General features: G+C 42.9%; 1 protein-coding gene across 1 annotated transcript; it reads right to left on the minus strand.

Moving 5' to 3' along the window:
- Positions 1 to 390: 390 nt before the first annotated feature.
- Positions 391 to 11,080, minus strand: sav1 (salvador family WW domain containing protein 1). Its single transcript, XM_076300676.1, has 5 exons — positions 10,462 to 11,080; positions 9,086 to 9,643; positions 4,581 to 4,863; positions 3,794 to 3,949; positions 391 to 2,019 (listed from the first exon to the last, which is right to left on the minus strand). The coding sequence occupies exons 1-5, from the start codon at positions 10,553 to 10,555 to the stop codon at positions 1,800 to 1,802; spliced, it is 1,311 nt and encodes a 436-aa protein (XP_076156791.1). The 5' UTR covers positions 10,556 to 11,080; the 3' UTR covers positions 391 to 1,799.
- Between the last annotated feature and the right edge of the window lie 3,262 nt (positions 11,081 to 14,342).

The raw sequence follows: 14,342 nt of genomic DNA on the forward strand, positions 1-14,342 counted from the left end.
AAATTGCTTTCCCTCTTCTCCCTTCCAGCACAGCTTTGTTCGCCCAGCTAAGTCATGCACAAGAGGCTGCAATTTTACAGAGAGCATTTTGAACATTATTTAATTGATGGCACTGGCACTTAAAAACACTAAATGGGTAAATTGCAATAAATGGGCTTAGTTTTGTAGCCTAATCTTGGAGTTAGAATAAATACCTCTGTGCCAATTGCTTGATCATTTTACAGCCATGTCATTTTCGTTATGCATTATGTGTTTTGGTTGTTTAAAAATGCAAAACAATTTTTTATCCGATTAATCGATCGATAAAGTGCTAGATTAATCGATTACAAAAAGAATCGATAGCTGCAGCCCTACAAAGGCCCCAGAATGAAAGAAACATTGACCGCCATGATATAAATACATTAGTATATTAGCAAGCTTATAATATATTTTTAATGATACAGAGCATTGAGTGAAAAAAAAACAACCCTATAATAATCAGGTCATAAAAGTAAGGCAGAGAAAGAGCCAAGAGTTGCTGAGACCACAAGGCTTTCTGTGAGACTGAACTATTGGCCTTTAAAGTTCACCACCTTTAAAATACATTAAAATAGCGTCTTTAAAATAAGACATATTAACCCAGCTGACTGCCGAGCTTCCCTCAGGGAACAAGCCGGGCACACAGAGCGGATTGTCTCCCAAGAGGACTTACACATTATAAAGGAGAGGAAAGAGTTGTCACTTACACTGAGGATTATGATGAAAATGCCATTATAAAAATACTTTTGAAGTATCAAACCTTTTGAGAGAAAAACAAAAACCAACAATAACAACATACACACAGACACACAATCTTTAAAAGGTAAGCTGCCTACATCAGCTTACAAAAATGTTAATTTGCCTCTCTTCCTCTTGCTTGCACACACGCACACACACACACACACACACACACACACACACACACACTCACTCTGTGTAGTGTAGATGGAGTCCTTAGGTATTAGAAGAGCTCATAAAGCCTGTTATGTTTATAAACAAGAACAAGTCTCTCTTTCAGATTTAGTCCATTGACTATTCTGGCTGGTGCTTTCAGTTCAGTTGGATTTGGCTTGAGTGGCAAAGGCACTGATGTGTTTGGCATCAAGAACAATGACAACAAAAATGACAACAACTCCAAAAAAAACAACAACAAATCAGCTCTGCCATGATGTCAGTCATCAAAACGGGAGGAGATGGGCTGCTCCAGCATTGTCCTGCCCACAACATAGAGCAAGTCAAAAAAGGGACATGCAAAGTGTGACCCAGAGACTTGCCACAAAAATTAAAAAAAAAAAAAAAAAAAAAAAAACGAAAGAAAGAAAAGCAAAGCAAACACACAAAAAATGTACAGCCCATGTCAGAGCCCCCTGACCATGAACTCAAGAAAAAGAGAAAGATGGTCAGGTTACGACAAGTTCTCCCACCATCATCATCGTAGTCATCAACACCTCCAATGTTGATCATGACTTCCCTTCAATCCTGCACACCCACACCTCCGCTCATGCTGTTCCTGCCTTCGTTCATCACTCTATCCCAGAGGTTGCTTTAACCGAAGATTTTCTGTCATTGACAGATTTTTTTTTTTTTAATAATGACAGAGAAATCAGAAAAATCAGGGGTCACAATTGACCATGAGAGATTATTTACAACTCTGCCCGTCATTTTGACAGACAACAAAAATGTGTAACGCAACCTCTGCTCTATCCCCCCCAGTGACAGAAACGCTGGCGTCTACCCCCCAAACCCCTCCAGCGTCTCCCGTCGCGCTGGCACTGCGGCCCTCACATGTTGACGGGGTAGCTGTTGGCGGGCGGCGGCTGCTGGGCGTACCACTGTTGGCGCTGCTGGCGCGCCTCCACCTCGCCGAGCAGCGCCTGGCGGTACGACTCGTACGACTTGACGATGCGCTCCAGCTCTTTCATGAAGAGCAGCTTCAGCATGCCCTGGTATGTGTCCAAGTCCACCAGCTGGAACAGCTCCCACTTCAGGATGTGGTCGTACCTGCACAAACACAAACACAGTCAATTTGATGCTACAGCATTATTCTCGAAATATGGTCGCACAAGCGAAATTGAAACAGCACGGTTTAATCACGCACATCCAAAAATAATACAGGTGCAGGATCGAGGATACGGTTCAAAGAAAAAGTGACGATCCGCACACTGGAGACCTCCCATTTAAGTATTTTTTATTTGTAACGTTTCAAGCCCCTAACGGCCCTTCCTCAGACTTCCAACAAGTGTTACATAGCTGCCCTTTTAAATTCCATTTGTCACATGATTACAATTAGGTTGCAGGATCAGGATCCATTATACAATCAATTACAATAGAAGAAATAGGTAAAAATAGACTATTGCACCATGCCCGTGTATACACAAAACAAACATATACAAATATCAATATACAATACACACAACATCGCCAGTACATAATATAATATAATATAATATAATATAATATTTTCTTCATATTGTGGGTATACATACTCACATATCCAATCCACACATCAGATCACCATATATTTACCATTTCATTCAAAGTGCAGTATACTATACATATCAACTTTAAAAAAACATATACATAATGTTAGAAAGTATGTTAGAATTTACTTTGCAACATATTCAAGTAAAGTTGTGGGTAATCTCACAAACTCTCCAAGACAAACTAGAAGCATCTGTTTTTATCTCAAAATACATTGTACATTATAAACTAGGAGGTGAGGACCACATATTCATTGAGACTAAGGGTGTCACGATTTCGATTTTATTTCGAAATCGATCGAAATTACATCTCAATCTCGAACTTCGAACTTAAAAGTAGAATCGACGATGCAGCCACACCCCCAATGTCACGTCCAGCATGTATGCCAAGACACACAAACACACATGCACGTGCTGAACTGCAGCGTCAACACTCCTCTAATTTTAGGCTGCAGCAAGTTAAAATATAGGCCTACACATCAACCTACCGAAATCAAAGCCCCTATTGCTACTTTGAAATCACCGGTGTGGAAGTATTCGTTCATTCACGTCAATTAAAACTAACTTAGCTTACTCAACTTAGCAAGTGAAAAGATGGTCTAATTACAGTCCAAAGTTACTTTAAGGCTTAAAATGCACATTTATAAGTACATATTCCATGAACACTAACCTTGGGTCTCTTCGGAGTGTGCTGAAACAATCAAATTAACATTCTGTGTTGTTTCATTTTACTATGTTCAAGTCTCTGTTTTAGCCTAAAGTTAGTTCTGTTTACATTACAACCTCGCGGTTGGAACGGCTTCAAAGCGGTTTCAAAATAAAAGCCCCCCCCCTCCCGAAAAAGAAAAGGAAAAGGCCAAAAAGAGTAAATAACATATAAAGAATGCATTAATAGTAATTTATTAGTAGTAGTACTATTAATAGTAATTTAAATAAGATCGAAAATCGAATCGAATCGTGACTTTAAAATCGAAAATTACATCGAATCGAAGATTTGGAGAATCGTGACACCCCTAATTGAGACTGAACCAATCCGTATTATATATCTGTATATATAGTAGGACCGTAAGGGCTTGAAACGTTACAAATAAAAAATACTTAAATGGGACCTCTCCAGTGTGATCCAGCGGATCTTCACTTTTTCTTTGCACAAGCGAATCACACAACAAATGAACGACTAAAGCAGAGATCTTGTGTGGATCTGGAATTTGCTGGAGTGTTGTGTAAGTGTGTGTGCTTATCATTTGTTGATTTCTGCTGTGATAGTGGAATGGTGTGTGTGTGTGTATACTGACTTGAGCGGGGCTCTGGCATAGACCTGGAGCCAGTCTGGGATCTCTGCGGTGTGGTAGGGGTTGGCAGGCACCAGGACCGGCTGCACGCGCTCAGTAGGACGTGGCTGGTACGTCACTGGAGGGGGGAGGGGCGGGGGCTGGTCGTAACGAGGGACACTACAGGAGAGAGAGAGAGAGACAGATGGAGAGACAGACAGAGAGGTGGGGATGGAGAGAGAAAGACAATGAATGGCATTATGGGTAATGAGTGAAAAAAGGAGAAAGGAATGGAGAGATGAAGAGTGAAAAAATACGATGGTCAAAAAATATGTTGCTGATGTAGACAACGAGACAACAAATGACCAGACACACACAAAAATGAAACCAAACTGCAAAAGTAAACTGAAACCAGATGTGAAAAGGGAGCGAGATGTTGCAAGAAGCAAGAGCAAAAAAAAGACATTCCAGTAAGCATAATGAGTTCTACAGTCCAAACATCCAATCATAACTACTTCCTCCAGTAAGCACTGTCCTCACAATCAATCAACCAGGACACATCTTCACAAGGGTCACCCAGTGTTGCTGCCTGTCTCTTATGAAGTAGTTGTTTTGTCTTTGCTATTCAAATTATATTACTAAAAGGGCTCTCATAAACAACGACCCGAATGGATCACTGGTTATCAAAACATCTTGCCAAAGAACTGCAGCTGAAAATTAGCCAGCTGGCTAACAGTGACACATTTAGAGAAATGTTGACTGAAGGGTGTTCTAAATGAATCGATAAAAAGAAATGAAATGGAATCCTCACCTTGGGGCGCACGGGTGGCGATACTGGGCACGCTTGTTGACGTGGTCCACGTAATAGACGCCGAACTCGGCCGACTCCACCTTCTCCCAGCCCGGCGGCAGGCCCTCGCGCTCCAGCGGGTGGCTCCAGTGCGTGGTGTTGGTGTTGTGGTCGATGTAGTAGCGCCGGCCGCGGATGGTCCAGTCCACGGACCAGCCAGTCGGCAGCGGGATGTCGTCGCCAGCACCACCGATGCTGGGGCTGGACAAGTTGCCCAGGGACTTGGCCTGCATGCGTCCGATGCCTTGCGGGCCAGAGAAGGAGGGGGAAGGGGAGAGATGGGGAGGGCATGGGAGCGGAGGTTAACGCCACGGTCGCACTGGACATGAGTTTACAAAAGCACAAAACTGTAATGACTGGATTTACAAAACTTTCTGTGCTAGTGCGTGGGAAGCAATGCTAGGGATGATTTAGCTTAAAATGTTGTGATTGCACACAAATAGCAGTGCTAAAACAAAATCTGAAAACTTGTGTTTGTCCATTAACAGTTTTTTTTTTTTTTTTTTTTTACAAACTTATGTTTGTACATCAATAGCAGTGCTAAGAAAACTTTATTTGCATCTGAAGACAAGAAGGGGAAGAGGGTAAAGGCAAACAGTGAGGGGAGACAAAGAGAGAGAGATGAAGAGACAAAAGAAGAGGAGAGATGAGAAGATGAAGAGAATAGAGGGAGACAGTAGAGGAGGAAGAGACAAAATGCAGAGAAAGAGAAAATTAGAGTTTTGAGAGAGAGAGTTGTCTCTACTGAGTCCCCAGAGTGAAGCCTGTTCCTCAGAGACTGCTCCAGTTCCTTAGCTCAGGAATGTTCTCATCCCCCTCACATACACACACACACACACCAAACCGCACAGGCCAGACCAAGACCTCACACACATACAACACACAAACAAGCCATGACCGAAGGCATTCCTCTATAGGGCAAGGCTGTACTCTCAGGTCTGTGGCCTCTAGGACTACTACTCTCTCTCTGTGTGTGTGTGTGTGTGTGTGTGTGTGTGTGTGTTTGTGGTTGAGCATTTCTGTGCCCTTGCTGACTTCATTCCTGGGGTCAGCAGCAAAACATTCTCATTCAAAACACAACTACTCATAGAACCAGTACCTGACCTCATCTGAAGACTGAATCTGATCTCATGTCTCTTGATGTCTGTTTGACTGTGTGTGTGCGTGTGTGGGGGTGTTTGTGTGTGTGTGTGTGTGTGTAATGTATGCCATAGAATTAGATACAAATGTCTCTAGAGAAACTGTAAGTTCTGATACACACACACATACAAATCAAAATAATGACAGAGAAGACACGAAAGAACCCAAAGTGTGTGTGTGTGTCAGAAGTTACAGTTGTTCTGAGCAGTTTCTCTAGAAAGATTATAATCTGTAATTTTATAGCATACACTACAAACACGCAGAGACAAACACACTGACACACAAATCAAAATGATGACACAGTAGACAGGAAAGAACCCAAAGCGTGTGTGTGGGACATAGAAATAGATGACAGAAGAACCATGAACAGATATGCTGCAAATTCACTCTCTTTCACTTCTAGAGTTAGAATCTCATGAGCAGATATGCTGCAAAACTCACTCTCTTTCACTTCTAGAGTTAGAATCTCATGAGCAGATATGCTGCAAAACTCACTCTCTTTCACTTCCAGAGTTAGAATCTCATGAGCAGATATGCTGCAAAACTGACTCTCTTTCACTTCTAGAGTTAGAATCCCATGGCAAGGCTACACCGGGCACGTAACTGGAACGTTCCATTCGTGGAGCATTTGCTGCAACAATTAGCTTCCACTATAATCAATGGAACTGGCTACAGCAGATGTGATAATGGCGCATACATTTGAAAAAATAATAGACTTCTAAAGCTATTTTTATTCTCTGCTAACAGAGCGCTTCGATTGTGCACCTGGTGTAGCCTGGCTGTTAGTTTAGGCACAGTACTAAATTTAACTTCAAATAGATGCTGACACTTGTGTGTATACACACACACACACACACACACACACACACACACACACACACACACACACAGCGAGACAGCATGAGAAGGTGAGCGGGTTGGCAACAAGACAGCTGAGAAATTCTACATGCCAATGACAGACCATATACCCTGTGCCAGGTTGGCAGTGCCAGGTTGGCATGAGGCAGAGTGCATGAGAGGGAGTCAGACACTCTTTTGAGGAATGCAACACATACCTAACCACCTTTCCAAAATGACCGTATTTCCCATGCTCCCAACCAACAACACACAAATTTGAAATTATTACAGCCATAGGCTACATTATTACGCACGGTTTTCATGTTTAGGCCACATTATCAAAAATTCATTTTACGCTTAGACAACATTATTAAACAAAACTTTTCTGTCAAGGCTACATGTGGTTGCAAGGAGCTCACATGAAACTCTAAGCAGGGTGAAAGCTGGTGTTAGGCAGTAACATGTCCTCAAGGGAGAGAACTTGTGTTTTGTTAACAGATATCCCCTGAGAAAAACAACATGAGCTGGCGGATTGCTATTAGCAACCTTCTGTTCTGGAACACACAAACGGTACGCAACAGGACAAACCGGCAAGTCCTCTTCTGGACCTCACAGACCTGGGAGACCCTAAATCATATCAAGACAACACAATGGTCCCTGTTTTGTCTTAATTTTTTAACTATGTTCCTAAACACAAACACAGACACACACACACACAAGCAGGATGTGCTTTCTCCTATACCGGACCTACCATCATATGACCTGCGGCATACGTGTGTTTTAAAGGGTAGCAGAAGAGCAGGTCCTGAAATGTATTTGCAAGTCAACAGTGACCTGCCAAAATGATGTAGGCTTGTATGTACAATTGTGAACTTTCCAACATTCTACCTAAGATAACTTATCTATGTATTGTATTGCACTCAAGCCACAAAGGCTTTGTTTTTACTAACCACACAGCAAAACCTTGTAAACAAGAGTAATCAGTGAAAACAGCTGATACCAGACTGTGCATGAACAAAGTCTGGCAAGCTCTGCTAAGACCAAGATATAACACATGGCACAGAAATCTACATGAAAGTTTAAATGGCATCTCATACCAATATCAAATGATGGGTGTGTGCGCTACTGTTGCATATATCTTGAGGCCATGTCTTCTGAAGCTTTAGATTATTAGACAAACACACACACACAAAGTGAGTATCTGTTTGAGGTTGTGTGTGTCTCTGTGTGTGTGTGTGTGTGTGTGTGTGTGTGTGTGTGTATGTGTGTCAACCGAATGGGACGGCCAATGTGGGAAGAGGAACCGACATTCCAGAGCTGTTTAGACACTCTGCAGTCATCAAACTCGACTGTGTGTGTGTGAGTGAGTTTATGCGTGTTTGGGTAGGGAGAGTATGTGAAAGAAGATATGGGATATATAAGTAAAACAAATGTAATCAGCCTACTACTTATTGTGCAGCAATGGAAATATCATTGTTACTGTGTATGTATGTATGTAGTGTGTGTGTGTGTGTGTGTGTGTGTGTACATGCATTATAAATAGCATCAAAATGGGTGGAGAGCAACATGAGAGTAACCCTGCCCTAACCCACTTAGTAATTCACCACACACACACACACACACACACACACGCACGCACGCACACACGCACGCACACACACACACACGCACACACACACGCACTACATAATCCAAAGGAAGGAATTTTCAGAGGTAGTAGTGGATATTTTTAGCGAGCGACCAGCCACGGCTGTGTGAGTATTTTCCATCTGATAAGTCTGCCCCTATTGTGTGATGCCGTCATGAGTGGGCACTGGTCTTCCTGCTCCAGTGGGACACTGGGTGTATGCCTTCGGTCTTCCAAACAAACAGCAAACAAGTACAGCTGCAACTTAACTACAGCAGCCAGCAACCCCTCAAGACAGCACGATTCCTTGCCTGGATAAGCCAATTCCTTTACAGCAACATATGAGACAAACTGCTGACTTCAGCAGAAGACAACCGAGTAGTTATACAGGGTGGGAGGAAGTGAATAAAAGGGACTACTACAGCAATCCATCCTGGGAGGGTGCTACACTAGTATCATCGGTCTATAGACGCCCGATTAGAATACATTAATAAATCATCAAGTCGCAATGAATACATTGCTGCAGTATTGTGAATGGTAGATTGAATAATACTATCTAGAATAATATCTATTGGGAAAGCACTAAACTACACCATGCCACTAAATCACTGTAGATCTAATTGCAACCTTGCCTTGCAGTGTGACAGTATTGACCACCGTCATAAGACAATGATGAGACCCTCAGTGGAAGTCACAGTGGGAAATACTGCTAAAAGTCTTGGGACCAAACTGAAGCTATACTGCAGGTGTCAAAAAAAGCAGGAGCATAATAGGATATCAATTCAGACAGCGGTAGCTGATGCCAGTCGTATACCCAAGTCCTCCACCCTCCCTCCATCCCCCTGCCCATCCTTGCTCTCACCTGCGGGGGGTCTGGTCTGAGCGGGTGGAGGAGTGTGTGGGGGCATCCTGGAGAAGGCGTGCTCGCTGGCCTGGTGCTCGTAGTAGCGATAATCATCGTGGAAACGCTCCGGGGGAGGCAGCTGCGGTGGCCGGCGCAGGCCCTGTGGGGCCCGGCGGCCCTCATAGTAACCGGGGGCGATGACGCCAGCTGCCGCAGAGGTGGGGCCTTCGGGGTAGTAGAAGCGACCTCCAACATCCCCCCCGCCGTTCTCTGCCTCGCCCGTGGGCCCAGGCGACGGCAAGAAGGATTGCTGCGAGCCGGCGTACTCCGCCATCTCACCGGGCCCACGCAGGCCGTACGGTGGCGCCGACACGCGCTGGCTGGCGCGCAGCGCCACCTCCTGGGCAGAGCGCTGTGGCTGCGGCCGCAGAAAGCTCTTGGTGCCACGCGGCGGGCCGGCCTCGGGGCCCGCGGGCCCCACTGAGGGATAGCTGGAGGCGGGCATCGGCTCAGGGAGGGCTACCTCACCGCGACGGGGAATAGTAGGGCCATGCCGGATGAAGGATGGCATAAGATCTGCAAGGGAGAGGAGGAAAATAAGGAGAGGTGAGGAAGAGAAGAAACACAAAAGGTGAAAAAATGTAAAGTATTTATTTCGAAAAGTAATATTGTGAAAGGATTTCCACACACCTATTTTACCTAATCTGAACAGGATATCACACTTTCATTCATTTTTAACTAATCTATAGATTGACTACAGGCCATCTAAAACAGAGTTGGAGCAAGAGACGATCCTGATTATCAGAATAGCCTAAAACCTATGGATCATACTAGTTTACTGTTTCGGTGCCTAACACACTGTTAACTGTGTCTCATACCTGGCACAGATCATGGTTTAAGTTTAAAACTCTGCAGCTCTTCCAATTCCAAGGTTAATTCCTTTTCCATCACATACTTTGAACACTCAAACTACCCAACAGAAATCTAAGAAATAGCATATTGTTTTGGCTCAGATTCAAGATAATACTACTAGTTATGATTCTGAAGAAGATAAATAAATGCGATGCTAAAGTTGCATTACTTCTAGCAGTTGAACCATTCTTGGACAGCGAAATCAGACTTGACAGTAACGTTAAGAATCTAACCAAAGATTGTAAATAGGCGATCAGACTACTTAAGGCAGGACTGACAGTAACTTTTAACTGGAGGAAAAAGTAAAAATGTAAGTTTCCAGTCAGACTAATTGATTTCTATACCGTGCATATAATTAACCATACACACACATCATGCTTGCGATTACTAAACAGACACTCTCAATGATGGACACGTTAGTGCTACGTCCCATACGCTTTCACAAGTCCGTGACTGAAAACAGTCTTTTCATACAAACTTACTTCTAAGAAGTGGTGAGGTCTCCTTTTTCACATATTTCCCGTGGACTTCGGCTGGTTTCGAGGCTTCGTTTTTACTCTTCTTTCTTGAGAGCATAACTCAAAAATAGGCGACATCAATGTAGCAATAAAATCGTGAATAATCCATCTTGCCAACATTCACGGCGCTGACATTCGCAAAGAAATGAGTGAAGGACTGTCCTTTAAGACAGACTTCATCTCAGCCCTGAGACCTGGTAGGCATCAGTGACTTATCCTACAATCAAGCTGGCAATCAACTGAACTTTCGCACAGAGACAAAACAAAAACGAATCAACCACACAGCCAAGTCAGCTTAGAAAGATATCTATAGCTAATTAGCTACCAATGCTAGTCTAGGTGGCTAGCAAGCTAACTAACTTTTCCAGCTAGCACACTTGCTAACTAAGTTTGCAATGTCTTAATAAAGTATACGATCATATGTGCTTCACCAGTAATTTCACACACCGAAAAAAACATAAATGGTCAGTTGTGTTTCCCCCTTCGTTACTGTTCTGGCTGGGGCGGACGGCCCTTGTTCTGACGCTTGGATCCAAGGGCTCCTTTCCGTTGCAGTCTGTTAGGTACTCCCCACGGCTCCATGTCCCTGCCCACTTTGACTTTTTCCCACTTCACTCGCCTCCCAGCGGCAGGCGCACTTCATTCCACATCGCAAAGGCTTGTGGGTAGACCATTTGTTACCACAGGGTGGCGCAGCCTACCTAGAATAACGTACAGTTTTTGCCCATTGCTTGAACACTTTTTGCAAATTTTGGCTCATTGTGTCAAAACTTTACACACAAGCATACTAGACACAACGCTGGGAAATAAACCATTCACATCTATGTCCAATGGAAACTGCTATCAAAACCTAACAATTCTTTGTCAAAATGTCACTCTGATGACAAAATGATACACACACAAAATATGTAACATATTAACTTAGTGACCCTCCTCTTCTTCTTCCTCGTCCTCATCTTCATCCTCCTCCTCCTCCTCCACCTCTTCATAATAATCCTCTTCTTCTTCCTCGTCCTCATCTTCATCATCTTCCTCCTCCTCCTCCCCCTCTTCATAATCCTCTTCTTCTTCCTCCTCCCCAACTTCTTCCTCTTCTTCATCATATTCATCCTGATCATACTCTTCATCATCATCATCATCATCCTCACCGATGAGTCTCCTTTTCACCTGTCTCTCATTTGTCGAAGATGACAAATGCCTTTTCCTGTTATTATCTCCTGATCAAAAGTAAAACACAAAAAACGCAGATTAGATTTCTAAATATTATGCCTACATTTGGTCATCAATTTGGTACTCTTATTGCTATAATGACATGTGTTATATTATCTCTTACAACTACATACTTTTGCGTATGTACATAGCCAGCTCTTTCATCAGGTTCAGTCTCTTGCAGCGATTTGTATAGAAAATACTTCTTCTTGTCCACTCCAGACACAGCATCAAAAATTAGCCTCATCTTCTCCTCTCGATTTCTTTCTGTCCTGATCTTATTGTAGGTTTCGTTATGTAGCATGCCCTTGGAGTGCAGTCTGTCAGCCAGGGGCATAACATGACCCTCTGAATGAGCTCTGCTCTGTGCTCATCCAAAAATTGAGCATCTGGGAAAAATAGATTGTGATTTTAGCTGACATTTGAAAAAGGACAATAGGGTAAACATCAGTATGTGAGCCCCTGCGTCTTTACCTCATGATGTCAGTGTTGCAAGTTTGCCAGTTAAGCTAACATGCACATTAAGGTGTAATTTGAAAGATGGGCAAATGTTTAAATGATAAAAGCATGGACCAAAATATTATTATTGGTGGGCATAAACATGAATATAAATGTAAATCAGGTTTATAGGCCAAGTATACTTGCGCATCTCAGCTGTGAATTAGTGAACACACAGAGCACACAGTGAACACACAGTGAGGTGAAGCACACACTATCCCGAAGCAGTGAGCATGAGAAAGCAGTGCTCAACCACTTCCCCCGCCCACATTTTTCCTACTGAGTTGGGGATCGAACTGGCAACCCTTCGAAGCCCGAACCCCTAACCAGTAGGCCAAATACCCAATGGTCACTATGAATGAGATCCAGAGTTCATTCAGACAGGATTAGAGAAGCGTAAAGAAGGACAAACATCAGTGCAGCGCTCCACCAATCAGACCTTTTTGGTAGAGTGGAGAGATGGAAGCCATTTTTTGCGAGAGTTTCCCAAAAAGCACCTGAATGACTCTTAGACCATGAGAAGTAAAATCATCTGGTCTGATGAAACGAAGACTGAACAATTTGGCCACAATTCCCAACGATGTGTGTGGAAGAAACCAGGCACACTGAGCTGCACTGATGTTTGTCCTTCTTTATGCTTCTCTCATCCTCTCAAAGGAACTAGGGATGTCGTTCCAAGGTTCCAAGGCTCCAAGGCTCTTCATCCCGGATTACTCAGTTTGGCTGAGTTTTTTGTATCCTTGCCCAGATCTGTCTTCACACAACCCTGTCTCGCAGGTCTACGGACAATTCTCTCAATCTCGTGGCTTGGTTTTCACTCTTGACATACACCATCAACTGTGAGACCTTATATAAAGAATTCCAGTGAATTAATTTAGGCACAGGTGGACTCCAATCAAGTTGTAGAGGCATCTCAAGGATCATTGATAGAAGTATGCACCAATTGCAAGCGTCATAACAAAGGGTCTGAATATTTCAGTCTTTTATTTTTTATAAATTTACAAAACACTCCAAACATCTGCTTTTTTGTGGAGTGTTGGAGTATTGTGTGTAGATTGAGGAAAGAAAATGAATTGAATCCATTTCAAGATGAGTCTGAAACATAACAAAATGTGGAAAACTTGAAAGGGTCTGAAAACTTTCTGGTTGCACAGTATAGTATATAAATTGTCCGTCTTACACAAACCTACCACGCTTTTTGGCTATTCACTCAAGGAGTAGGTGATACTGTATTGCCAAATAAGCATGCTAGTGATGCAGGAGGTCTCATACCGGTCAGTTTGATACCAAACATAATTACAGTTTTTGCCCATTGCTTGAACACTTTTTGCAAAACTCTGCTCATTGTGTCAAAACTTTACACAAGCACACAAGACATAACACTGGGAAATAAACCATTCACATGTCAAATTGAAACACTGCTATAAAAACCTAACAATCCTTTGTCAAAATGTCCCTCTGATGACAAAATGATACACACGTGCATCATATGAATACACTTTCAGATTAGCATCAACACACTAGTGTACTTTATTTAAAACACTGCAGTCTTTCATTTTCACTGCTTTTATTACAAATGACATCAACTCAATACTGTACATCACAGTACTATACTTTACAGTACAGTAAAGCAAATGCAGTAACACCAAAATAAAACAAAAATAAAAACAAAAACACACTAGGCTTAAGGGGAACTCTCTGCTCAGCTTCCTATATTGTCAGGCCATGATTTATCACATGATCAAACAAAGTTTTTCTAATATCATCTGAAATATTGTTCTGTGCATAACCTCTTCCACCACCTCCTACTCCTTTCTCTCTTTGTCTTCCTCTTCCCTGCCCACTTTGACTTTTTCCCACTTCACTCGCCTCCCAGCGGCAGGCGCACTTCATTCCACATCGCAAAGGCTTGTGGGTAGACCATTTGTTACCACAGGGTGGCGCAGACTACCTAGAATAACTTAACTTTGCCCATTGCTTGAACACTTTTTGCACATTTTGGCTCATTGTGTCAAAACTTTACACACAAGCACACTAGACACAACGCTGTCGAATGGAAACTGCTATCAAAACCCAACAATTCTTTGTCAAAATGTCACTCTGATGACAAAATGATACACACTTGCGTCAATACACTT

This window comes from Alosa pseudoharengus, unplaced genomic scaffold, assembly GCF_046254945.1.
Source record: "Alosa pseudoharengus isolate Yale_2024_CS ecotype anadromous, Long Island Sound unplaced genomic scaffold, YU_APseudo_1.1 YU_APseudo_1.1_scf_22, whole genome shotgun sequence".
Taxonomy (NCBI): Eukaryota; Metazoa; Chordata; class Actinopteri; order Clupeiformes; family Clupeidae; genus Alosa; species Alosa pseudoharengus.